Source organism: Drosophila ananassae, chromosome 2L (genome assembly GCF_017639315.1).
Source record: "Drosophila ananassae strain 14024-0371.13 chromosome 2L, ASM1763931v2, whole genome shotgun sequence".
Taxonomy (NCBI): domain Eukaryota; kingdom Metazoa; phylum Arthropoda; class Insecta; order Diptera; family Drosophilidae; genus Drosophila; species Drosophila ananassae.
In genome coordinates this window covers 8808819-8834385 of record NC_057927.1, presented here as the reverse complement: position 1 = coordinate 8834385, position 25567 = coordinate 8808819, and the positions used below count along the sequence as shown (strand labels likewise).

At 43.2% G+C, this 25567-nt stretch overlaps 5 protein-coding genes across 5 annotated transcripts in view; 1 reads left to right on the top strand and 4 right to left on the bottom strand.

Annotated features, from left to right (window-relative positions):
* LOC6499746 (ADP-ribosylation factor-like protein 3) overlaps positions 1-25567 on the top strand; it is a 61768-nt gene that overhangs the window by 16769 nt on the left and 19432 nt on the right. The window lies entirely within an intron of this gene.
* On the bottom strand, positions 8590-10622 carry LOC6500837 (sulfhydryl oxidase 1). Its single transcript, XM_001953973.4, has one exon. It carries the CDS (start codon positions 10585-10587, stop codon positions 8935-8937), a length of 1653 nt encoding a protein of 550 aa, XP_001954009.2. The 5' UTR covers positions 10588-10622; the 3' UTR covers positions 8590-8934.
* Positions 13346-15254, bottom strand: LOC6500836 (sulfhydryl oxidase 2). The gene has a single exon (XM_001953972.4). The coding sequence runs from the start codon at positions 15197-15199 to the stop codon at positions 13577-13579; it is 1623 nt and encodes a 540-aa protein (XP_001954008.1). The 5' UTR covers positions 15200-15254; the 3' UTR covers positions 13346-13576.
* LOC123256995 (sulfhydryl oxidase 1-like) lies at positions 15629-18525 on the bottom strand. Its single transcript, XM_044714108.1, has one exon. The coding sequence runs from the start codon at positions 18455-18457 to the stop codon at positions 15698-15700; it is 2760 nt and encodes a 919-aa protein (XP_044570043.1). The 5' UTR covers positions 18458-18525; the 3' UTR covers positions 15629-15697.
* LOC116654523 (sulfhydryl oxidase 1-like) lies at positions 19156-25138 on the bottom strand. The gene is made up of 2 exons (XM_032449704.2): positions 25107-25138; positions 19156-20881 (listed from the first exon to the last, which is right to left on the bottom strand). The coding sequence occupies exons 1-2, from the start codon at positions 25121-25123 to the stop codon at positions 19213-19215; spliced, it is 1686 nt and encodes a 561-aa protein (XP_032305595.2). The 5' UTR covers positions 25124-25138; the 3' UTR covers positions 19156-19212.

Sequence of the window (25567 nt, the reverse complement as noted above, 5' to 3'; positions counted from 1 at the left end):
ACTTTTCAAATACCCTTTATTTATAGTTTATTTAGCTCCCATGTTAATGCCATACTTGGAAGGCCCAAAAAACCTCTTTCAGTTTTAGGGTAACGCAGCCAGAACCAGAACCTGAGGACGTGGCAGCACATTTTCGGTTTCATTTGGTAAATTCGGGACGCTGTCCAACGCTCCAGAGCCAGAGATGTCTTCAGCTACAGAGAAGGACGGAATGCGACAGGGACCGGCTGCAAGCAGACTTCACTTTCGTGCTAAATTATATCATCGTCGTCTCCAAATTGCACCAACACAGAGACAGCAATCGACGCTATATGCGATATAGGGGAGCCGACTCGAAAGGCAACAAGTTTGCCACAGACCCTGTCCCGAACCCCACCCCTTTGGGGCACTGAAAGAAATTATTACTATTTGGGTGGATACTGAGTATGTATTTATTTTTTTATTTTGATTATGAAATTAGCTTTAGCAACTGCAGGCCTTAGACTAGGTCTTTAGATTCTATAGAGAGCACTCAGTAGAGCTTAGACTTTGATCTCTTAAATATATTACATATCGTTCTGGTAATGAATTTGTCTCTAGAAATGAATTCCATAGAAAAACAGTCATTTTATATTGATTAATGATGCTATTCCGTACTCCCCCAGAAGTGATCTCCAAGTTCTTTCTGTGCAATCATCTCTGTGTTTTTGGCGCATTCACATTTTGTCGCTGTCTTTTCCTCTTGTTCTTGCTTGCCCTTCCGGAGGCCCCCCCGGATCCCCCTTCACCCCGCCCCGCATGTCGGCTGGCATATTCGTCAATTTTTGTGCGCATGCAATTTACGCAGCGCAGTCAAGGAGCTGCAAAAACCAAAACGCCAGAGAAACAACAACGATCCAAACAGAACCGCAGAATACGAAAAACCTTGAGTACGGTCAGTGACCAGAAAAAATGCATAAACATTTTTGTTCTTCTCCCTTTCTACTTTGGGCAGCAGTCGCTGGCTCGGCTGTGGCGAAGGGGATCCGGGCTGGGGCAGAGTCCACTGGCAGCAGCGTCTTCTGCTCAATTGCAAATTTTCGGAAATTCTGCGAACATCGACGGAGGGGAAGGAATGGCGGCCGAAAGAGGCACGTACGATCGAACGGGAGGGCTCCTTATAGACGACTATGAATACCTCTTAGGGGATAAAGACAGATAGATATAAAAGATATAGATATACATAAGTATCTTCAGTATATAAAACTATGAAAATTTAAAGTTATATTTTAACTTAATCAATGATAAAGAATAAATACATGTCCCTGAATACATCCCTTTACAGATAAGGTATCCCCAAGTCTAAACAGACCATCCCCACCTCGTTTTTTGGTTGGCGTGGGCCCTTCTTTGGGGCGATGTGGATGGCCTGTTGCATGAAGGGGCTGCGTCTTAATGGCCGGCGTATTTTTGGCAGACGCTACGCATACACATTTGGAGGATTTTGTGCATGTGTTGCATGCCCCAGCCCCCCAATTCCCAATCCTCAACCCTCAGCTCCAGCCCCAGCCGGTTTTCCTCACCACTTTGATGTAAAGCAGGAGGATCGGCGGCAACGGGCCCAGCAATAAGTCTGTCGATCCACTGCCATAATTTTTGTTTATTTTTGTATTTCTTTTTGGCCTTTTTGTTTTGCTCCGCAATTTTTTTGGGCTCCCCCTTGGCGGTGTTGCGTGCTGGTTGTATTTTAGTATTTTTGTGTTTTTGCGAGCCTCCGCTGCGCTCTTTTCAATTATCAAGGACAAATGTGCGTTGAACTTGATCTCGCTTTGCATTGCCTTTGGTCTTGCTCTTGATCCCATTTCGTGGTCTATGCCGCAGATGCAGCAAGCCGCATACCGCATGCAGCATGCAGCAGAACGGCAGACACCAGTGCAGTTGCCTTTTTTGTTTACACGACGAGTCCAATTTTAAATTTAGATTTCTGTGTGTGTGCCGTTGTGGGCTCTCCCCCCAAAAAAATCATCATAAAATTCGATGGTTAATGCAGCAAACATTGCTGATTAGGATCCAGATAGGCCTACTCCCGACCATTAAGAACTCTAATTTATTTGCCGGGCCAAGCAAATTCTGTCTCAGGCCATAAGATAGCCAACAAATGGGTCGCTGAATTTGATTCTGCAGTGGCTGTTGCTGCAGCCTTGATTTGAGCAGGTTGTCCGAAAAACTGCAACTCTGTCTGCCGTTTGGGGGGACTCGTAAAAATTCATCCGATTCCCCAGATGCCAGATCCCAGAACCCAGCTCTCAGAGCCCAGAGCCCAGGTGCGCTCCAGCCGCGCTCCAGCCGCGCTGTCTGACAAAACCAAACGAACGAAGCCCAACCCAATCCCATGCAATTGCATTCGGAGCCGAGGAAGTCTGGCAAGGTGGATTATGGATTAAGTTGTTATGCCAGGCATTAGCAAAGGTGTTGCAGTTGCAGACAACCGCTTAGGATACCCTAGGAGAGGGACTACTTCCATTTTGATTGGTGTTGCAACAGTAATTTCTTGGAATACTAAAGAGGAGAGTCTTCTTCATACCAAAAAGAGCATTTTAAGCTCTGCTCTGCCAAAAATTTAGATTTCGAGTTTTGGTCTGTAAACCTCTGAAGGTTGGGTGCCACTTTGTTGCCATGTGGCATGCTACAGGTGAGTGTTGGCCGGCAAATTGTTTTGATAGCCACACAAAACGAAAACGTAAGGGAGCCTCCTAACTTGGCCCAAACAATCCGAAATAAAAAAGAAAACACAACTAATGGTGTGGTGTCCTAAGTCATTAGGGATAGCTTGAACGGTTTCTTCTTCTTGTTCGGGCCATGCTGCTGCAACATTAATGGGCACAATAGAATGCTTAGCATTCATCAACCCTATAAGCCAACTCATCAGCAACAATTTTTGTAGCATTTTTAAGTTAATTTACCCAACAGGAAAAACATTCGAGATTCCTGTCGCCATCTCCATCCATCCATCCAGACGACTCCCCAAGTCCAAGTCCATTGCCAAAGCCATCTCCATCTCCATGTCCATCGCCATCTTCATCACCAATCTCCATCTTGCAGCATCCAGCGTCCAACTTCCAGCTCCAATCTCCGTTTCCATCTTCATCAGCGTTTCTAGTGTCTAACTAAAAATCTTTCTCTGCATTCGATCATTTATGGCATTTTATTTGGCGCGTCAGCAAATGTTGCTAAGCAATTTATTTATGACATTTTTTTTGTGTTGCTGCCAGTTGGAGTTGCAGTTGCAGCTACTGCTGTTTAAATGCTGCGCGCCACATTTGCCAACTTGGGATCGTGCGGCAATGTGTGGCACGGACAAAAAACAAAAACAGCAAAAAAAAAAATAAAGAAACTGGCCGCATGACGCGTCCAAAATGCGCGACAACTCAAATCTTGTAAGCGGCTATTACCACGGCCACAGCCGCAACATGACAAGAAACACAGACTCTCCTCCTCGGACTCAAGTTCCATATTCATTAGTTACAATAAGACACAAAAAAAAACCAAAAGAAACGGCCACTAGGAATCACTGCGGCCGTAAAAGCCATGATCATCAGGCCACTAAATGTGGCTAATGACTGCCAAGGTGTCTCACCTAAATACCCTTGATTTTAGCCTCCCCTGGAACAACAAATTTAGCCATTTTCCTCTCGCAAATTGAAACTCTTTTCTATTAATTTTTATGATCTTTCAAACTGAAAAGAGCAAGTCGAAAAAATTGGAACAGGAAAACCGAAGGGGAAGGAATATATAACTCCAATAGCGAAAATCGAGCCTGGTCCAACATTCAGCTGGACAAGTGAAGGAAAAACCTGATTTTTCCTTTCGGCCCAGCGCAGGCACTGCTGCCATGGGGGCCGGATATGGCCAAATTGCTAGGGTTCCCGGTCGCCGGTAATTGGCATTGCCAATGCCAAGCCAACAAACTGAAAAAGAAAAAACAAGAGCAAAGCCACAAAAAACAACTTGCAAGGAAAACGACAATTTTTTGTATGTTAACAAAAATAAATATGAGTCCATGGCTCTAGACTCCTCTCCAAAGGTCTACTCTGGTCTAAGCTCCCATTCTGGGCCGGGACTTTTATAAGTTTTTATGTTTTTGAATACCCTAGCCAGGCAGAGAGTCATTAACTTCTTTATGCTGAAAAGGGGTTATGTTGCAAAGGCAATATATACATCAAATAATTTCGTAAAGGATGACTTTCACATCATTATTTTAATAGGATTTAATTAACCTCACACTAATAGAAAGGCAAAGAGCATTGAATATTCGATCATAAAGGCGACTGCATCAATGTTTTTTCAAAACTTTTTTAGGCAACGACAAACGCCAGGAAAGACAGATGTGCGACATTGCAATTTGTTACAGTTGCAGTTGCATTAACGGCAGCAACTCTGAGCTGGAGTCGGGTTCTGGGCTGGAGTTTGGGTTTCGGACTGGAGTTTGAGGGACTGCCACTGCCAGAGACTGTGGCGACTGCTAGGGGAATTGGAACTGGAACTTGGGCTTGGGAAGAGGAATAGGAAGAGGCAATTGCAACCTAAATATTTTAATGCCCCGCCGCATTGATGGTTCGCTTTTTGCTGATGATGTTGCCACTGTTGTAGCTACTGCTGCCACTGTTGCTGTGGCAATTAACATTTTTTGCGTGCACAAATATTTTTCGACTTGGGAGAAAGAAGGCAGTTGCAGGCCAGAGCCAGAGCTTCGGCAGATGCACGTGAAATTCACAACAGAAGCTGACTCTGAAGCTAAAGCCGATGCGGCAGCAGCAGTAGGCAGTAGCAGTTGCATGAAACTCAAACAAATTAAACCTAAGGTGAGTGCTACAAAAAACAGAAAAATTAACAACAAAAAACATGGAATAACGAAAACAATAAAACAAAAAAGTGCATGCCAGCCAACTGAAAAAACAACAACAATTGACTCCGGGCCCGGCTGAAAACGTAACGAAATATGTTAAAATGCAACCAAGTGAGTAAATTGTGCGCAGCAACTAGAAGAAAATGCAAAAGAGTGGGGTGGATGGGGGGTAGAACTGTTTATGTAGCTCATTCGCCCACTCAGACACACACACGCACACCCACTTGGGCACTTCATAAACTAAGCAAATTATTATTTAAAAGCCCACCGAAGGGGGCGGGCCAGAGGCTGAGGGTGGCAGTCGGAGGGCGAGGGCGCGGGCTGAAGCCCTGGGTTTGGCTTTCGGCTGCACTTGTACAAAAATTATGCACAAATTGTTTTAATTACGCGCTGCCGCAATTTGTGGCAACAGCTAAGGGGGGAGGGGGCGATGGATAGCGGGATCACGAGGTGGGGAGCAGAGCATTGGGGCAAAGTGGCAGGCATCAGCCGCATTGCTGGGTTGTGGCAACAAACTTTGGGAAAATTGTTGCCAAATTGCATTCGGTTTGGTTTATTTTGTAGCCCTTTTTTTTGTCGTCGAGTTCCCATATTAGCCATATTAGCTCCAAGTGGAGCTCAATAGGGCTGCCGAAACTACTTAAGATGAGTTGCAAGATGTGGAAAATTGGCCAAATATATGAGTTTCATTTTTTTATTAAGAGCAGTAAGTCGCCGTATATACATTTTTTATAAAGGGTAATTTTGCAGCATCCCAGATCTTTCTGTAACTCCATTTTTTTTCGCTTACTGTTGCTTTATTTATAATTATTTTTTTTTTGTGTTCTATTCATGTTATTTTTAATTATATGTAGCTGAATTAAAAAAGTTGCTCAAGTTCGGCGTAAACCTAAGGGAGTGAGGGGCAAGACTCTGGCCAACGGCAAGGTGGAACCGAACCCTCCACAGGTTTTAGATGAATCCACATCCCACCCTACTCCTCGAACAAGTGCCTTAAAAAATATTTTCACTTTACATTTTTTGCGTGCGAATAGGGATAGGGCTGGGGGGGCTGACAGAGCGGGCTGCCGGTGGTGGCAGGGCTGGGAGGAGTGGCTAAAGTGGGTGGCAGAGACAGCGGTAAGCGGCGAACGGTAGCCGAGATAGAAAAATGCACAGACAATGTTGCCTGCCGCTAAGGCACTGATAATTACCGGGTTGCTGTTGCAACGCCACCCCCCAGTATACCCCCTAAAAATTTATGTTGGCTTTGCATGCCAGGTGCAGCTAGGCACTAAGAGAAAATAGCCACACCCTTTTCAATGTAGAATCACTTAGTTTCCAAAACCAAAAGTTGGCCAGGGCTTAAAATGTGCTATTTTAGCTACAAAAGCTAATTTTTCTCTCAGTGCATTCTTCGGTGTGTGTGTGCTTGAGTGGGTATAGAAGTCAAGTCAATCTTTAGACTGTTTTTACATAATTATAACAACGCCGATGCTTCTTCAGCTGGCATTTTATTGTTTTCGTTTCGCGAACTCTCTGCATTTTTACAACGCCACCGTTGTTGCTGTAATTTAAATGCCTAAACAATAACTTCTGCATAATTCTGGCCGGGTTATTGTTTTTGGTTAATTTGCAGTCATGCCACAATGTCGGTTATAGAGCGCGATCTCTGCCGGCTGGCAATTATGTTATGCAAATCTTTTGGGCGCCAATTAGGGCAATTTCCTCGGCCCAAAGGCCTAAAGGTCCCGAAGCCCAACGGAGATCCTTGGAAAAATTCGCAAGACAAAAAGCCACAATATCCGTTTGCTATTAGATTTCGACCATATCTTACGCACTCTACGCACAAGCCGATTTTGGACCGGGCCGGACCTCGAAACGCACGAAAGATGTATGGCTCAGCAATTCAATGCTACAAATGGGCGCTGGTTTCCGGTTCCGTTTCCGGTCGAAAATTTACGGCCTGCCTTGGCGGGGCAAAAGCCGGAGTCCCTTCATTTCCCAGGACACGCACAAAAATCATGCGTGGTACAGTTGTGCTCGTTCTTGGCATTTTACTTTCAACCCAAGCCCCGAACGCCAAACCCCAAACCCCAAGCCCCAGACCCTTAGGGCTCCAAAGAGAAAATATCGATAAAGTGCACCAAACCCAAACTGCGTGCATTTTATTTATTTATGTATATTATAAATTTTACATACACATCATTACGTAGCGTTAACTCTTTTAACTCGACAGGCAGCCCGGTTGCAAGGGGCGCCAATTTACGCACAATGAAGAAAGTTTTGTGGGCGTTGCAAGGGGCATTGGTCGGGAATGGGCAGTGGGGCTGGTAGGGTAATTTTTAGCTTCCGTTTGCCGTTGCTTATTTGGGCATGACTGAACGGCCACCCAATCGGCTGATCCCCAACCCCCGAAACTCCAACCCCGAATAGCCATTCAGCTTGCAGCAAAAACCCCGCCCCCAGGCGCACCCCCACCCACCATGCCTCACGTGTGCATGCGTGAAAATTTTTCCACCACATCGATTACTTTACGCAAATTAGTGCGTAGATATTTTGCAAAAATGTTCTATAAATAATTTAATATACGGTTCGGTTTGATGTGCGGGTAATCGGTGCAATATGAGTAGCAATGCCTTTGCCATTGCCTTGGCTCAGGTCAGTTGCTAACTCCTGCCAGGACCTCAATTTCCAGGCGTCCAGCAGTGGGGGCACATGACGCTTCATTTAATTTAAACGCTTAATTTAGTAAATAGGTATGTGCGTGGGGCTCAACAATTTTCTCTGCCTGGGCACAAGACTACTGCATACTGGCTGATACGTAAAAAAACCTTACAAATTATTTAGTTATTAATTTATTTGTAATTCGGACAATGTGTTAGCCAATCGCAGGCTCGTCTAAAAATTTTATAACAGCCTTGGAATACTCCTTGCCAGTATTCTTTTTCGGATGCAAAGGAATAACCCTTCTGGATTGCCTCGGAATTATTAACAATGGCGAGTCAACGTATTTGTATCTTACTCCAAAGTTTTCATAAAAGGTACGATTGTTGATTATCCGCACAAGTACGTTATTTCGAGGCAATAAATTTAAGATGGTATCGCGGCCTACGGTGTCGTTTTCTTCAGATTCTTCGGCCAAAACCAAGTGGGTTATTCTCTTGTCATCCGCTTGTAGGAAGAGTCGATAGATTGTGTCGTTACCAAGGATCGGGGAGAAGTTTGGAGCTCCTGGAGTGTAGAGTTTCAATTTCACCAACTCCTTCAAAATAGCTTTTTTCATGTCTTTTTTTGAATTTGTGGGAATTTCAATACCACGGGAACTATTGTCTTTATCCTCCTCCAATTTTGTGCGGTTGAACTCATTGAGAAAGAAGCGCAGTTCTGGGGCCGCATATTTGTAATCCGAACAGTCCTTCTCATTCACCGGCAAGCCGCACATGATTATAAAAACTTTCATAAGTCGCGGGTACTCCAACAGAGGTTCGAGGACCGGATAATTGGGGCCCTTCGTATTGGTCGTATGATTGAAATAAACGGCCGATGCAGTGGGATTAAAAAGTAGAAGGTCATCCAAAGTTGTGTTAGAGGCATTCATGGATGACTTTTGGCTCATTTTTACGATTATAGAACCATTTACCGAAAAATATATTAAAACAGCCATTATTATAACCGTCAGGGTAGGTGCCATTTTGACTGGGGAAAAAAATATGATTTAAATTCAAAGAAAAATGCTGAAGAGGCTGTTTTACCATTACATTTTCATTTCGATACGATTATTTATTATTTAAGGTCTGGAAACCCTATTATTCTGTAGAATTTTAATTGTGTACACGAAACGTTTTTAAGATTGTATGTATTATGAGCCATCCAAGCTAATACGTATTTAAGTTTAATAATCTTCCCCGACTTCCCCGAAAATGGCTCTCTTTGGTGACGGATTCGAATCGAAAAGGTTGCAGGACTTTAAAATTTATAAATGTAATCCCCCTCTTTCAGCATGCGAAATTATAGGGTCTACTCCGATGTATTTTTTCGTCGTCTATTTAAATTTTCACTTTGACAATTTTTATTTAAATGGGTTTTTTCTAAGGCATGCCGAACTCGCTAAGGTTTTTTAATCTGTAGATCTTTTTTAGATAATTCAAAACTCCATCTCTAGATGGTTGCTGGCATTGTGGGCAATCTTTTTCGCTGGGAAATTTGATTTTAGGGAACAGGGGATCTACTTTCTCTTTGAGGGGCACAAATATATTGAAGTGATTGTGCACTTCCCACAGCCACAATATACTATGTCTGGCGTCATTTTCGGCGACATCCACGTCCGGGTTTGTTGATCGCGTTGGTCTTATGGGGTTTTTTTTCTCGTACTCCTTAAGTTTGAGGTAATACTCCGGCTTGTCGAGAAAATAATTCGCGTATCCATGGAAGGCCCACAGAACTGAGTCTGGTTTCACTTTTCCTAGGTTGTTGGCCACCTCCACGGTCAGATAGTGGAACAAGAGCCACAAGGCACATGTAAAGCCTCTCAAGTTTGGGATTGAACTGGCACAGCGCACATAGTTTTTAGCTTCGAAACTGTTATTACCTATTAATTTTTCAAACTGCTCACGCCCCACCTTGGGTCCAAGGGTTTTGTTCTGTTTCGGGTCCGCTAACGACTCATAGAATCTGTTTATTATGAGAGTCCCATTGCCGGTTGCGCTTAGCGGATTGAAGTGATGCAACAGAGTAACAATATTTTTCAGTACTAGAAGTTTCTTCCCTTCAAGGTAGTTCTCCTTCAGAGTGTCTTGGGTTAATATTTTCTCGATTGCCTTCTCCAAGTCAGCACGATAGACCCGGGTTTTTGGCTTTTGTAGCTCTGAAAAGATTATACTCTGCTGGAGAGCAGGGATATCAACGTAGTTCTTTTCTGATAGCTCAAAATCCCTTGCATAGTAGAATTTGCCATTGAGAAACTCGGTAATCGCATCTATATAACCCTGACTTGATAAAGCCTTGGGCTTTAATCCGCTGAAATACCCTTTACTTACGATCACAATCGAGTCATCACCGAATTCAACTCTGTTTTTTTTAAACCATCTTTTATCTGGTACAATGCGAACTGCAACTTCGTGAATCGGAAGCAATCCGAGAATTATCTCTCTGCAAATATCGCTGCCAATAGTTTGGGGAAGTAAAGCCATATGGTTCCATTTTGGCCTACCCAGGAATAAGCCAGAGATTGGGTCGTCAAACTTTAACAGTCCAAAAAATGGCTGAAAGATGCCTCCGGAATGGGTTTTCTCCAGCAAGTTCACCACCTGCGATATTAGGTTATCTACATTTCCTTTGGAATCGAGACGAGTGGGCGAACCTCGGACAGCTTTGCTGTCTCGGACAGGGTAGAACTGCAGGACTGGGGTGTGATTAATTTCACTGCATTTAGCAATGTTGCCCTCCAGGGCACAATCAATGAATTCGAATACCAAAATCCGACTCCATTTGTTCAGTCGTCGGGCTAAATTTGTGTATTTCAGTACAAACTCCAAGTCGTTGGGGCGGAAGCTGTGCGTGAATAGCACTACACTTGACTTTCTCGAAATGACCGGAGTATCGTCAAAATTTCTAGCAAACACAGGGTAAATATTATCCTCAATGTGGTAAAGATATCCGCCCATGGCAGATACCCTGGAATTAAACTGAATACAGATCAGTAAAGCAGTGGCTAAGATAGGCAACTTGTTTCCAAAATCCATTTCCTAGTAGTTGAAGGTATACTGTTTTCAACTGGACACAAGGCCTAATAGGAGGGGTAGTTATACCACTTGTACTCGTCACGGCTACAACTTTACATAACTGAATCAAATTGCATTTATTTTCAATAATTTCGTAATAAAATCAACCAACACCTTTTCTTTCAAAACCTAAAAGAAAATTATTTTTATATGCTGTTCACATCAAAGAAACTTTTGGAAGAATTGCCTTGTTAGAGTCTTACCCTTACCATCGATGAGCACCAGTTTTTGGGTGAGGGTATTTAGAAAAAAGTTTAAAAAACCCGCTCCGATCATCGACGACCTATACGGTGACTAATTTTTTTTTAACGCCAAATAATTTGAACATTTGAGAACGTTTAGACTCTAGGAAGGAGGTTTTGAGCTCAGAATCAAACTTCTTGCGTAGACAATAAATATAGATTCAATTTAAAAATAAATTCGATTTATTTTCAAATTAGTAAGTCGAGAAATTTGAGCAAGATATCCCACTATATACAATATATGTAATTTTTAAGACAATTGGCAGAGCTCGCTTTAATTTGAAAACTAAATAAATTGCACTTACAATGGGTTAAATAACAAGTTTAAACGTACCCTCGCTCTCTAATTTATTTTTACAGTCAACATAGAACATACCTCATAAGGGTACAAAAATTTTCATAAACCAGCTGGAATTAGCTACTCAGTGGGGAGTCCGTATAAGCTCAGCTTATCCTTGGCATATAGGCTTTGAAGGTAACTGATTACATGATCATTGTTCCATTTTCTTTCTAAACTGTAACAGGAAGGACAGTCCCTTTGGCTGGGAAACTGAATCTTGGGAAACATAGAATCCTCGGTGGGGTCGTTTGCCAGCATTTGGTTCATCTTGTTGTGCATTTCCCAGAGACAAAGTATTTCGGTGTCGTGGGTCTTGATATTCTTCACACAATCCAACGTAGTAGGGAGATTTTTTGAACACTCTTCGCAGCCTAATAAGTTCTTCACAAATCTAAGAATGGTGGAAAGCATAAAACCAGGCTTCTGTGGAAAGGGTGACTTTGCGTTCCAGACGGTCATATAGTGGAACAAAGTCCACAGAGAGCATGTAAAACCCCGGGTAAAAGGTCTGGAGCCAATGCAGCCGGCGTATTGCTTTCCTCGAAATACTTTGCGATCATTTTCATTAGTAAATTTGTTTGCCTTACGTACTAGATTGCCGAATTCTTCGCCACTTAATGTCGAATTAAAGGATTTTAGAGAATTAAGATTTTCCAATATTTCCGCTATCATTAAATTTCCATTAGCATTCAAGGGATTCACTGTATAAATGGCGGTTATAATATCTTTGAGAGCTCTTAGCGCACTATCCCTGAAGTCTTTTACCTTCGGAAGCACAATGTGCAACAATGTGTATATTGCCTGTTCCAGATCGACTAGATATACCCTACGGGGTAGCTTCAGGACATTGTTAAGGATGGACTTTTGTTCCGCGTCCAAAAACTCGTTTGGCTTCGTGGCATTTGTGGAGGGGAGAGTAGGCTGTGGCGTATGATCGAAGAAATCTAGGTACTTAATTACAGCCTCTACATAGGATTCTTTGTCTGGAAGGGCTGGAGTCAGAGCCAATGGATTTCCGAAGCGATCGATGATTACCAAACTTTCATTACCCACATGAAATTTTCGGAGTGTTGTAGGAGGGTTGTACTGCAAGTAACGCACTCGCACCTGCCAATACGGCAGAAGATCCAGCAAAACATTAGGCATTGGGTTATTATCGGTCTGTGGTGGCATTGGTCGTTTATAAAGCCTGGGCCTTTCAACGGGGTGCCAACGGGACCCACCGTACGAAGGACTCCTATACAACCAATGAGGTTTCCACCCTTGATGGCTGGTCTCCGGCGTCTTCACGAATACCAGTACTAGGTACTCCACAGAACTCCTTACCTTTCCATCCGAGTCAAAGCTTCCAAAAATAGACTTGACTGTCTCATAAAAGCCTATTTCTTCAAACACTGGCCCGAGCGTGGGGGTTGACTTAATTTTAGACAACTCATTCTTCATCTTTTCGATAATATCCGATGGTTTTCTGCTGTCAACTTTATCGCCCAATCCATCCGTCCTGTTTCGGTATTTGGGCGAGTAGTAGCGTAGCGATGGAGTCCTTTGCACATCGTACGTCCTGCAGATTTCCACATTCTGCTCCTGGGCACAGTCGATGGCAAATATCCGTAGGAGTCTTTGCCACTTATATACACTCCTGGCGAACTCAATGAAAGACGGTACATAGCGCTGGCTCTCCCCGAAAAAACTGTTGAAAAACTGAACCAACTTTCCAGTGTTTGGGTTGCCCAACTCCTTTCCCAACTGAGTCGAATTTACACTTTCGACATTATCCAGCCTCTGATACAAAGTGGGTTCGGGCTGGACTTTGCCGAAAAAGATCAGGATAAGGACCAGAGATACTGTTAAAGATTGGAAAGCCACTGATGACGTAGCTCCCATTTCAGACGATCGCTTAGGGGCTAGTAGTTCTTTAGAAACTAATGTAATTGTTTCGTAATCTTGGGTAGTTATAGGCGAGACACAGTTGATTTTGTTTCAGTTGGACAAGGCATACAAATTACAATTTTCTACAAATGGCTTTTAAACCAATCAAATAATATAATATGTATATAATCGTGTATTTAAAGAATTACTTACATAAAAAGAATATGACTGAAAAATATTATAAAAATGTAATAAAAAAAACAAAAAGTAGTGGAACAATTTTAATTATTGTATTTCAAAAGGTAACAAAGGTAAAAAAGTTAAGCAATAAGTTTATATTTTTCAAGGTAAATCTTTTATTACTATTTTTAAATACAATTTAATATTTACCAAGGTAACAAAGGTAAAAAAGTTAAACAATAAGGTTGTATGTTTCAAGGTAAAAGCCTTATTACTATTTTTAAAGACAATTTAATATTTACCAAGCCCAAGAGAAAACTCAATTGTATCCCTGAGAAGTGGGCAAGCCATAGAAGCTTAAATTCTCCTTGTTATAAAGGTCCTTTAAATATTGAAGAACCTCTCCTGTGTGCCAATCTGAGTTATTAGTCCGACAAGAGGGACAGTCCTCTGAACTGGGAAACTGGATCTTCGGGAACTTAGGATCCTCGGTGGCATCGCCGGATAGTCGTTTGTTGACCTCGTTGTGGCCAGCCCATAGCCAGAGGATCTCCTCGTCGTGGGTCCTCACCAAGTCCATTCGCCGCCTCTTGGCCATTTCCTGGAAGTGATTGGAGCAGTCCGAACAGCCGAAGAAGTACTTGGCAAATCCGTGAATTGCAGATAGGACTGTTCCGGGAGGAAGCTGATTCGGTGACTTAGCCGCCTCCACTGTCAGAAAGTGGAAAAGACTCCACAGGGAGCAGGTGAACCCCCTCAGGAATGGTTTTGAGGAAACACAGCCCACATACCGTTTTCCCTTAAATACTTTAGGAAGCGGCTTTTCCAGTGCATTAACAGTATCTGCAAACTCAGATCCCGAGGTTTGATTGAAAGCAGAAAGCGCCTTGTCTAAGCCTAGAAGGAGAACCTTTCCATTTTTGTTTAAAGGATTCAACTGGCTGAGTACCCGAAGGAAGCTTTGCAGGGCCATAAAGTTGGCCCCCCGAAAGATAAGAGTCTTGGGAAGTTCGATGTGGAGAAGTTTATCGACGGCCTGTTCCAAATCGGCACGATATATCTTTCGAGGGTGATTGAGTACCTGCACTATAATGGCTTGCTTTTGTTGATCCAAAAAATCGGAGGCATCGGATTTGATGGTCTCCGGTAATGATGGCACTGGCTTGTAATTTCGATTTTGAAGAAACTTTCCGATGGATGCTTGGTAGCTCTCATTTACTGAAAGAGCCTCAGTTTTACCCTCTCGATCAATCATGAATACTGTCTGATTGGAGGGTTGTATACCCAAATTAAAAAGGGACTGGTAGTCCTCAAAGACTCTCACAGACAATTGATCATAGGGCAATAGCGATAAAATGGAATCCCTGCCAATCTGGGAATCTTTCGGTTGATAGACGAGGGCTACGAAAGCCTGACCATCGTGTTGAAATAAGGAGTCTAAAGTGTCGCTGGGCATTACGAATTCAAAATTAGGCTGACCGGGTAAGTCGTATTTATCCATTGACACAAGATCCGCCAAAGTTGAGAATATGACTTTGGGGTCTTGAGAGGGTATGTCCACACCCAAGCCGAGATCCTTTCCTGCAAGCACCGCGGAAAAATACCGCAGCGTGGGCGTCTGTCGAATGTTGAATTCTCTGCAAATTTCCACGTTCCACTCCTGGGCACAGTCGACTGCGTAAATATGTAGCACTCTCCGCCATTGGTACAGGTCTCGAGACAGGGACTTGAAAACTGGCGCAAAGCGCTGACAGTCCCCGCAAAAACTGTTGAGAAATTGCACCAGTTTGCTTTCCGACTTCTGGCTCAGAGTCGGGGGAAGCGAATCGCTGTCCAGCATTACCACATTGTCGTCTTTGCTGTAGAGGCTGGCCTCGTTTTGATTGATTCTATAGCCCAGCCCGGGGGCGAGGATCATCAGGCAGAACAGTAGCCGAATCATCACCAGACGATGCACACTGGTTCAGTGGGATATGGAAACTGGTGGCAAGGCGAAGATCATATGGTAATTATAGCCTTGTCGGTCTCGCTTAACCCAAATCGGAGACTCTCTTTCGCTCAGAACAAGTTTTTCGGTTACCTGCCTGAAAGGCGCACCCACATCCACAGATTACGTTCTCAAAGTTCAAAATAAAGCATATTTATGTATTCAAAACACATAATAAAAAAGTGGCCTGCGGTGAACAGTATAGCTACGTATACCCAGAGAATGACACAGAAATGATCTAAGAGATTCGGTATTCAATGGGGACTTTACATTCGATTCGATTTTAACGACCTGAGACAGAGATGAAAACTCATCAAATGCTCTATCATAACAACCAAATCTAGTTTTCATAACTCGTTGGCCTATAATAACAAAACATCAAAATAAAGACACATCTTTACAAGACTTTATATCATGAAATGGCTCATATTGCCAGAGACATAGAAATATCTTTTATATATTATCTTTACGTTTTTTGGGTTTACCTCTAAGCTCAATTATAACATCGTTTAAGTTTTTATTGGCATTTGAAACATACATTTTTTTTTGTACATAGCCATTAGTTGAGGGCAATCCATAAGAGCTAACATGACTTATGTCATAGATACCTTTTAAAAACTTCAGGACCTCTGACTCTATAAAGTCGTTCTTCTGATTTCGACAGGATGGGCAATCTTTGCTTGAGGGAAACTGAATCTTGGGGAACCTGGGGTCTTCAGATAGATCATCAGCCAGCCGTTTATTGACTTCGTTATGGGCTGCCCAGAGCCAGAGGATCTCATCTGAGTGGGTTTTGACCGATTCCATGTGCCTCCTCTTGGCCATTTCCTCGAAGTGTCTCGCACACTCCGCGCAGCCAAAGAAGTGCTTGACGAATCCGAGTAGGGTCCAGAGAACGGAGCCAGGCCGGAACTTCTTTGGATTTTTGGCAGCCTCCACCGTCAGATGATGGAAAATTGTCCACAGAGAGCAATTGAAAGCACTTAAGGTTGGCTTAAGGCAACCTACATAACGTTGTGCATTAAAGATCTTCCCACCTTGCGACTCGATAAGATTAATTTTCTGGGTCAATTCATCGCCTGAGATTTTAGTGACTTCTTTCAGATATCTATTCAGCTTTTCTAAGAGTTTTCTGCCATTTTGGTTCAAGGGATTAAAGCTGCTCAATAGGTTGGTTATGTTTATCAGGCTATGGAGCTTGTCCCCTTCGATGACCGGCATCTTAGGTAGTTCGATGTGCAGGAGTTTATCGATGGCCTGTTCCAGGTCGGCTCTGTAGATCTTCAGAGGACCCGAAATTATACGTTCTGAAATGGCCTGATTCACAAAATTTTCATTCTCACTAGGGGCCACCGTGGTGGGTAGAGTGGGCAAAGGTGTGTGACCGCCAAATTCGAGGAAATTAGAAATTTGCTTAACATAGTCATCACTATTGCCTTTCAAGGAAACTATTTGTGGAGTTCCTAGTTGGTCCAAAACCACCATTTTAACTTTTATAGGATCCACTTTAAAGTTCGCCATCACCTTAGGAACCTCCACCATTCGAACCCCTATGTTCGGAAATGGGAGCAGGTCAATAGCAGTTTGCTTGCCGACCAACGAGTCCTTCTTTTGAGAAACCAAGGCAACATTGTCGTAGGTATTGTTTCCCGAGGATTTGAAGATTTCTGTCAAGCTCTCATTTGGCCCAACGGGATTAAAATTCACCCTACCGCCGGAGTAGTTCTGCTTAACCAAGTGTCCTCGCACCTCCTCAATCAATTTATTTGGCTTTGTCTGAGTCATATTAATACCGAGTCCATCTCGCTCCATCGAAAAATTCGGGGGATAAAACCGAATTGTGGGTGTTTCCATATCATAATCCCGACACATTTCTTGACTCTCCTCTTGAGCACAGTCCACCACATAGATGTGCAAAATGGGCTTCCATTTCGCCATTTGACGGGCGAGCTTCTTGAAGGTAGGCGCATATCGGCGACAATCTTCGCAAAAAATATTCATAAATTGCACCAATTTGGCAAAGTCCGGCGCGCCGAGGATCGCTTTTTGAGTGTCGTTGGTTAACACTTCAACGTTGTCCAATGGGCTATAGAGTCGGCTGTTTCCAAAAGCACAATCTGCACTTCGTTTCCCTCTGCTCCTTCTATGGGAATGCCTCCCTCTGCTCCTTTTACCATTCGATACCTCCTTGGTGATTGTAGAATTGCCAGTATCTGTTTCGTCCTTCCCCATCGGTTTCTTGGGATCCACTTTGGGTTCAGTCACATTATTTTTAGGGACCAAATTTAATTTACTCAGTTTTTCCGTAGAGTAGATGTCCTTCAAATAGGCCAGCACTCTTTTCCGGTCCCAAACGCCGTTGGTCTTGCAGTCTGGACAGCCCTTCTCAGTGGGGAATGGCTTTTTCGGGAAAAGCGGATCCTCCAGCTTGCCGCCCGCCAGATGCCTGTTGATTTCATTGTGGGCTTCCCACAGCCACAGGATCTCGTCGTCGTAGTCCCGCACCTCGTGGATTTTACGGTCCTCGGCTATTTGCTGGAAAGTCCTGGAACATTCGGGGCAGCTGGGAAAGAAGTACCTGATAAACGATGCAATAATATTCAACACGATGCCCGGTTTGTATTTATGCGGCTTTGACAAGCTCGCCTGTACAGTCAGGTAGTGGAACAAATGCCAAAGGGCACAGCTGAAGCCCCGGGGATAGGCCGCCGATCTGCGGCATTCCACAAAGTCATCGGCGCTTATCAATTTCCCAAGCGACACCTCCTGACTGTAGATCAAGTCCCGGAACATCACGCCGAACATCATACCCATGGAGGTGTCCATGATGCGCTTTAACTTTTTGGACCAAGCATTTCTGTCAATTTTCATAGGGCTCAAGTTCACCAGAACGTCCAGGAACTTCATCAAGGTCACAAAGGACTTACCCTTGATGAATTTTATCTTTGGTATTTCACTGTGCACCAGAGTATAGATGGCAATTTCAATGTCAGCTTGAAATGTTAGCTTGGGTCGCTCCAAAACCTTCCTTATAATGTCTATATTTTCGTCAAACAGCATCGATTTTGTTTGTGTGTTGGCTCTTTTAGGATAATAATATTGAACCAAATGCTTTTTCTTACCCGTTACCTCTATAAGACCGTTAATTTGGTCGACTATTATCATACACACCCATGATATTAATAAAACGCGACACTTTTGATCCGCATTCATATTAAGTAGAGCCCCACCTATTATTATTTTTTAATGTCTATTTCTTTTGTTATTCCAAAAAAACAACTGCGAGTTATTCAAAGTTTCCCGTACGTATTAGTTCTTAGCGATTGGTTCCTGTTAAACCCCTTAATCCGAATTTCAGGCTTTCAAAAATATACCAACCATAAACGTAAATTATACACACAAATGTGTCGAGTTTAAAAAATTGAACAAAGAGTGACTTTATATAATATAATAGAATATTATATCCGATATGCCATTAAAAAGGCTTTTTAGTCATGCCCTTTTGAGTCAGGAACTTCTTGTTTAATTCATTAGCGTCGCAAAACTTTGAAAACATTTTCACAGTTGAGCTATTTCTCTCGAGTATAACTCCCTTTATGGTGAGAGGCGACACGTCAAAGTTCAAGAATATCCTCGAATCCTCAATGATACAAACTGCGATGTCGGTAGAAGGTAAAAAATTCAGAACCCCAGAAATGCCTACTGTGGACATTTGTTCTTGATGGACTATTAGCACGTACTTTAGCGTCCAATCATAAGGCTTAATATTGTGGCCTAATTGTCGTCCGACTTGAGGGGCGAGAAGTTTGATTCGCGGGTACTAAAATCTAAAATATGCATACTAAAAATACCAAAAATTCACACAGAGGTTAGTGTCGCTGTTTGGTGTACGGAAGGTGGAACCAAAGGTGTGAGCACAAATACTTTTTTATTTATTAGTTGTTTAATATTTACACATATAGAAAATACTACTCGTATCCTAAAATGGTGGGTAGTCCATAGAAGCTCATGCTTTTCTGGTCGTAAATGCTCCTCAAAAAACTCAGCACACTGGCGTTGTTCCAAGTCTGATCCATGCACTCCTCGCAAAGTTCCTTGGGTGGATATTGGACCTTTGGAAATTTGGGGTCCTCAGTACCGTCGCCTGCAAGCTTGTGGTTCATCTTGTTGTGCGCTGCCCAGAGCCACAAGATCTCGTCCTCGTGGGTGGTCACGTGGTCCATGCCCCCGGAAATCTTCATGAACTCGTTCGAACAGTAGGGGCAGTCGTAGTACAAGTACTGGACAAAGTCCCTGATGGTTCGGATCACAAAGCCGGGCTTAAAGGGAGTCGGCTCCCTGGCCGCTTCTACGGTGAGGAAGTGAAAGAGGATCCAAAGGGCGCAGGGGTAGCCCCGCAGGAAAGGTTCCGTGGCCACACAGCCAACGTAGTGCCGTCCCTGAAAGACATGTCCTATGGCGTTCTCCAAGGTGTACACCGTCTCCAGAAACTGCTCCCCCGAAGGGTTCTTCTCGCCCTCCATCCACTGGTGCAACTGCTTTAGCACGGTCCGGCCTTTCTTGTTGAGAGGGTTCACTTCCGAGAGGAGCTTCACCCAATTCCTCAGGGCCACTAGACGCATTCCGCCCTTGGCCTGCATCTTTGGAATCTCCATGTGCAGTATCCTCATCAGAGCCTGTTCCAAGTCAGCGCGGAAAATTGTGGACCGGTGGTTAAGGGTGTGAGTGGTAATCTCCAACTGCTCGTGGTAATAGTCGACGGTACTATCGGCCATTTTTGGGAGGAAGTGATGGGTTCTTCTATAGCCTGTGCGTCTCCGTTCTTTTCGCGATATTAGCTTTGCAACACTTTCCACAATTTCTTCACTGGTTTCTTTTTTGAATTTTAAATCCACTTTCTTCAAATGTTTATCGAAGAGAGCTACATTCGAGCCGGGAGCGTACTTTTTCATCACCGCCTCATCATGTACAATTCTTACCGCGATCGCGGGCAAGTGTGACAGTCCAAGGAGTGTCATGGTACCCACCTCCGTGTTGTTCTTCTGAAAAACCAGCAAAACGTACTTAGTCTTATCTTTTTCGAAGAGAGCCTTCAGACCCTCGTTCGCCGTTAGGGGCTGAAAGTTGAGAGTGTGATTCGTGGCCTTCTTCATATTGATCGCCACTTGGGCGGCCACTTGGGGATCTATGGGCTTGCGAGTAGAAAGCACAGTGCCGTGGGTCTTCTCCGTGTAGTTGGATGGATAAAAGACCAAAGATGGTTCCTTTCGGATGCCGAACTCGTGGCAGACCCGCACATTATGCTCTCGGGTGCAGTCGAAGAAGTAGACTCGCAGGAACATATCCCACGCCTTCATTTTCCGAGCCGAAACCTGTAAGGTATCCTCGAACAAGGTACAGTCGTCGCAGAAATTATTGGAGAACACCACCAGCTTTCCAACGCCCGGAGCTAACAGGGCAGTCTGCAACCCACCGAAGTGCATTAAATCCTTAACGTATTTTCCGTAAATGAAATGGTCATGAAATTTTGCCAACGAATACGGAATCAACGAAGCTCCTATCAGGATCCATTGGATAACTTGGGACAACTTCACTTGGTAAACCATTATCGTGCTTATGGTAAAGACGTACTGCGGCCTGTGGGAATCGGAAATGTTTTGTTATGCTTCAAGTGAAACTAATTAAATTCGATTGGGAAAAATAACAAATCCTATCAGTTGACAAAACATTGGCTTTGGTCACTTAACCATTTTGTTGTGAGTTTTCCATTACGAATATTGCTTTTTAATATGTGCCAACACATTTACAAACTAACCAAATCTCTTGTGGCTCATGTGTCCAGGAGGGTCATTGGGATAATTAGATGTAAGTGACACTAACGACCCCAATGTGTTTTCAATTACCAAAACACAGAGAAACCACAAGGCCAACCAACACACATGTCCAGGCACCCGGCTGCCAAATGCAACAAGTCGGCCTTGGCAACAAGTTTGGCACTAGCTCGCACCAAAAGTGGCCAAAATATCAGATGCAAAATATGCAAAAACTTTTGCGGAGGATCCGGCCAACCGCAGTTGACGTCACAGATTATTTGCCATGAAAGCTGAGGAGATGAAACAAGACAAGCGCCACTCGAAACTTTTCCCAGCTGACTAGGGGGGAGAACTGTGTGGGGGTGTGAAAGAGCAAGCCTCAAATGCAGCTTAAAACTTTTGGGCAACAGTTTGTGCATCGACCCCTCCCCCCAACCCCACTAAACTCTGATCCAACTGCCACAAAATGTCCAACTTTCGGATGGCTAATTTAATTGCTACAAAGGAAGCGGCCAGGCTCTGTAGCATATTTTGTAGCATACTTTGTGGCGAATTAAGTGTGAAAAGGCGTTGCAGTGGAAATGCTTAAGCGATTGTAATATTACAAACTTTAGATAAGCCCCTAGAGGTGTTTAGGGAGTGTACTTGTCGGCTTATTGTCTGGAGTTCATTAGGCGTCTAGGGCGGCCAACAGGGCGTATCAGTTATATTAGATAATATTATAATGTGAGTTGATTTTCTTAGTTATATCAAAAAATTGCTTACGCAAAAATGTACTTTATTCAATTAGTGAAAGCCCTAATGAAGAGTTAATTGCACTGTTATCCTGCCCCAATCCTTCCGCACGATTTGAGCTTGCCAGGCATTTTGTTTAATTAGACTCTGGGCCATTTCCTATAACCGCAACAATTGTCGCACAAACTTTCAAAATAAAAAAAAAAAAATATAGAAAAATATATTATATTATATATATATATATAATATAATATATATAATATAATATATTATATTATAATATATTATAAAAATATAATATCTATATTTTTTTACTTTCAAAAAAATATAGAAAAAGTGGAAGAGCCCGCACAATGGCTGGGCAACCAGACGGCGGTGAGGTAGGTGCTTAGTGCACAGTACCAAAAACCACCCGCAACCCACTCGGCGGTGGCTCTGATGATGATCAACAACAATGCGCTGACTGACACGGACAATGTTGCAAATCGGTTTGCAAATCATGCAACACACAAATCGGAGGCAACTCAGACATGATGGCAGTCGTCAGTGAAAATTGCGTAAAATACAAATATTGTGCCAGACTCAGTCCACATGTTTTTTACCCATTTCTCAATTTCTTTTTTTATATCCTTTTTTTTTTTGTTTTCGATGCTGTTTTGTTCTTGTGCCAGGATGCACTGCGTGAGCTTGATATGGGGAGGGAAGGACCATCGAGGCAGTCCATCAAAACGATTTGAATGCGTCGCTGACGTTGATGAGTTTGAGTGAAAAGCGGCAGTGCATGGCAGGACTGGGCAGGAGAGGGGAGGGGGTGGGCCGGAAAAGGATATTCAGGATGAGGGACAAACAACGAGCCAAGTTCGTCAATCAAAAGCTAAACCGAAATCTCTTCATGCGTGGAACAGAGAGCCGGCAAAGCAGGGCAGAACAGTCAAAGGATGATGTGGGATTCAGGACGACACTAGGAGAAAAAATAGGGACAACAGGACTTACCAAGTGGCTATGGTATGTGTATATGGTATAGATTTGCCCATATTTTTTCTCTCTGTACACAGTGGATGCTGATGCTAAGGATGCGTTTGCTGTTTGTTTTGTTTTAATTTTCTCGATCCTTTTTTTCGCCTGACTTTTCCCTTTTTCCGCTGCCTTGCTTTGGCTTTTTCCTTTTTTTCGTTATTTGAAAAACCCTTCAGCTGGTGAATTGTTGCCATGTTTTTATTGTTGTTGAGTTTGGTTTAGTTTGCGCAGCTTAGGCAGCTACCAGTTACCAGTTACCAGCATTAGCAGTAGCCAGGCCCTACTAACTGTTTGCATTTGGCCATGTATGTAGAGCAATGACTAGGCAGGGGGCTGGGGAAACGCATTTGACATTTCATCAGATGACGACTATGTCTGAAATCGCCGCTGATGATTTGATGCGTCTCGAGTGTGGGGTGGCAAGTGGAGTGGCATCGGTGGAACCAGTGGCAGCCGTGGCAGCAACAATGCCCTGAAATTTGCATTGTTAGCAAAACACTACACGGAGCAAAATGAACGCACCCACGCACCCACACGCACTTGACAAGTCGCCAAACCTAACCAATCCGAACCCAAACCCAAACCCTTCCTGAAACCCATCCAGAACCCTTTCCCTCGACCACCTCGCCCCCAGCTTTTACTTCCGCTTTTAATTAAAAATAAAAAATATCGTGCATAGAAAAATAAAAATAAAAAATCCACTGGATTCCCAACCAAACCAAACAATAACAAAAAACAGCAACAAGGGAAGGGGGAAAAAATTCACAATTATTTGCGTACAAAAAGGCTGTAAATAAAAAAAATTCAGAGAGAGAAATTGAAAAAACCGCATCACATCGGGGTGGTCCTGCCATCCTGCCGTCCTGCTGGCAGCTATTTGCATGCGTATCTCACAGATACGCACTTTGGTTAGATGCACTCTGAGGGGTTGCATTCGAGTCCTGGCCAGGACATCGGCAGAAGCTCTTAATTTGTCTGCAAATGCAGCAAACTAATGAAAATTACGCAATTTGAAAAAATGGAAAAACTTTTTGAACAGCCTGTGAAGAGGGGCCGAAGGGGTTGCAGTCCAACGAGGGTGGGCTAATGAGAGTGGGCAGGAGGCGGACTTGTGGGCAAGGATATGCTCTTAGAACTGGAGGGTCTTATGGTTTAGCAAATGCTCTATGCATGGATGGAAATATATAATATAAAATATAAAGTGATTAAGACATGGCGGCCAATAGTTACTATAGTTGCACTAGAAACTTAAATTCTTGTTAGTATTATTGTTATATTGTTAGTTGCCGATATACCCTTCATGAAACTAGAACTATTCATTTGCATTAGCAATAAAGGATTTGCAAACACATCCTGCCAGGACACTCTGGCAGTCTCAAATCGAATTAAAACTAACTGTTTCAGCAGCCCTTTTTCGCATCGAAATAGTGGCTGAAACCGCAATAGAGGGCTGGAAGCCACAAGGGCAGAGACTAATCCAAATAGGCTTAATAATTACCTGAATAAAATCAAAACCAGAACCAAGGGGAAACTGAATTGAAATGGATCTGGCAGATACACTAGCTCGTAGTTCCCAGCTAGCTCGGCCAGAGGCAGGCAGCCCATTTAAAATGCGTTTGTGTAATTGATGATGTTCCAAAGTTGCATCGATGGGGACCGTGATGCCTCATTAAAATGCACTTAATTAAAATGCAATGGCAAAATCAACAGCAATTGCAACTGCAACAGCCGGCAGATAGCGAGGCAGCAATCCGCAAAGCAAAGCGTTTAAGACGAAATCCAGTTTGCTTTTCGATAGAAAAAGCAGCAGACGAAAAACTACAAGACAAGCCAAAGCATCTCCTCGATACAAGAAAGATACAAGCAACACCAAGAATGAAGAGTGTCGCATCTGATGAATATGGAACTTGCAACAGTAAGACTGGCAACAAAGAGCAGCACTGAGCCTCTTGCAACTATTTCGATGCGTAGCAGACATTGCTGCACGAATCCGCCGAAGAGGCGACATCCACATCCACAGTCACATCCACATTAAACCCAAGCCTGGCCAGGCAAAAAATGTCATAAATAAATTGCTTAGCAACATTCACTGACGCGCCAAATAAAATCCCATAAATGATCGAATGCGATTTTTAGTCTATGCAGCAACGGCGGTGGCGACGAAATGAAAAAATAACAGAAGGAACAGCTTCAGAACAAACCAACCAAACAAAATGTTCTTAGACAAATGAGCTTAGTAGCTAGATACCCTGTAATAATACAGGGTAAAAATTTTAATAAATAAATAATACACTTACCTTGAATTTATTCCCATTGTTTGAGGATCTATCTACCTATTCATATCCATCTAGTTTGCTCATCTATACAATCTACCAATTGATATCTACTTCTATCTATGATAACTTTTCTACCAACGGTATTCCTTAAAATAATTCGATTTATCCCAGTGACTAGCTTGACATAAAAGTCCACATACTCCCTCAGAATAGAGTACTTTAGTTAGGCGTTGTGTAGACAACTTTGCGATGTGACTTTTTTCAGACGCCGACTTCTTGTTGCGACTTTTTTAAGAATTTCAAATGTTTTTCCTGGTAAATTAACTAAAAATGCGCTGAAAACGCTCTAGGCTGGAGCTGGAAGCTGCAAGCTGGAAGGCAGCTCGAGGCAGCAACCGTTTTTGTCGGGAACTGGACAAAAAATATATAAGATAGACCAGAATCTGGAGAGCAGCCGAACGCAGACGCAGCAATTTCCTATT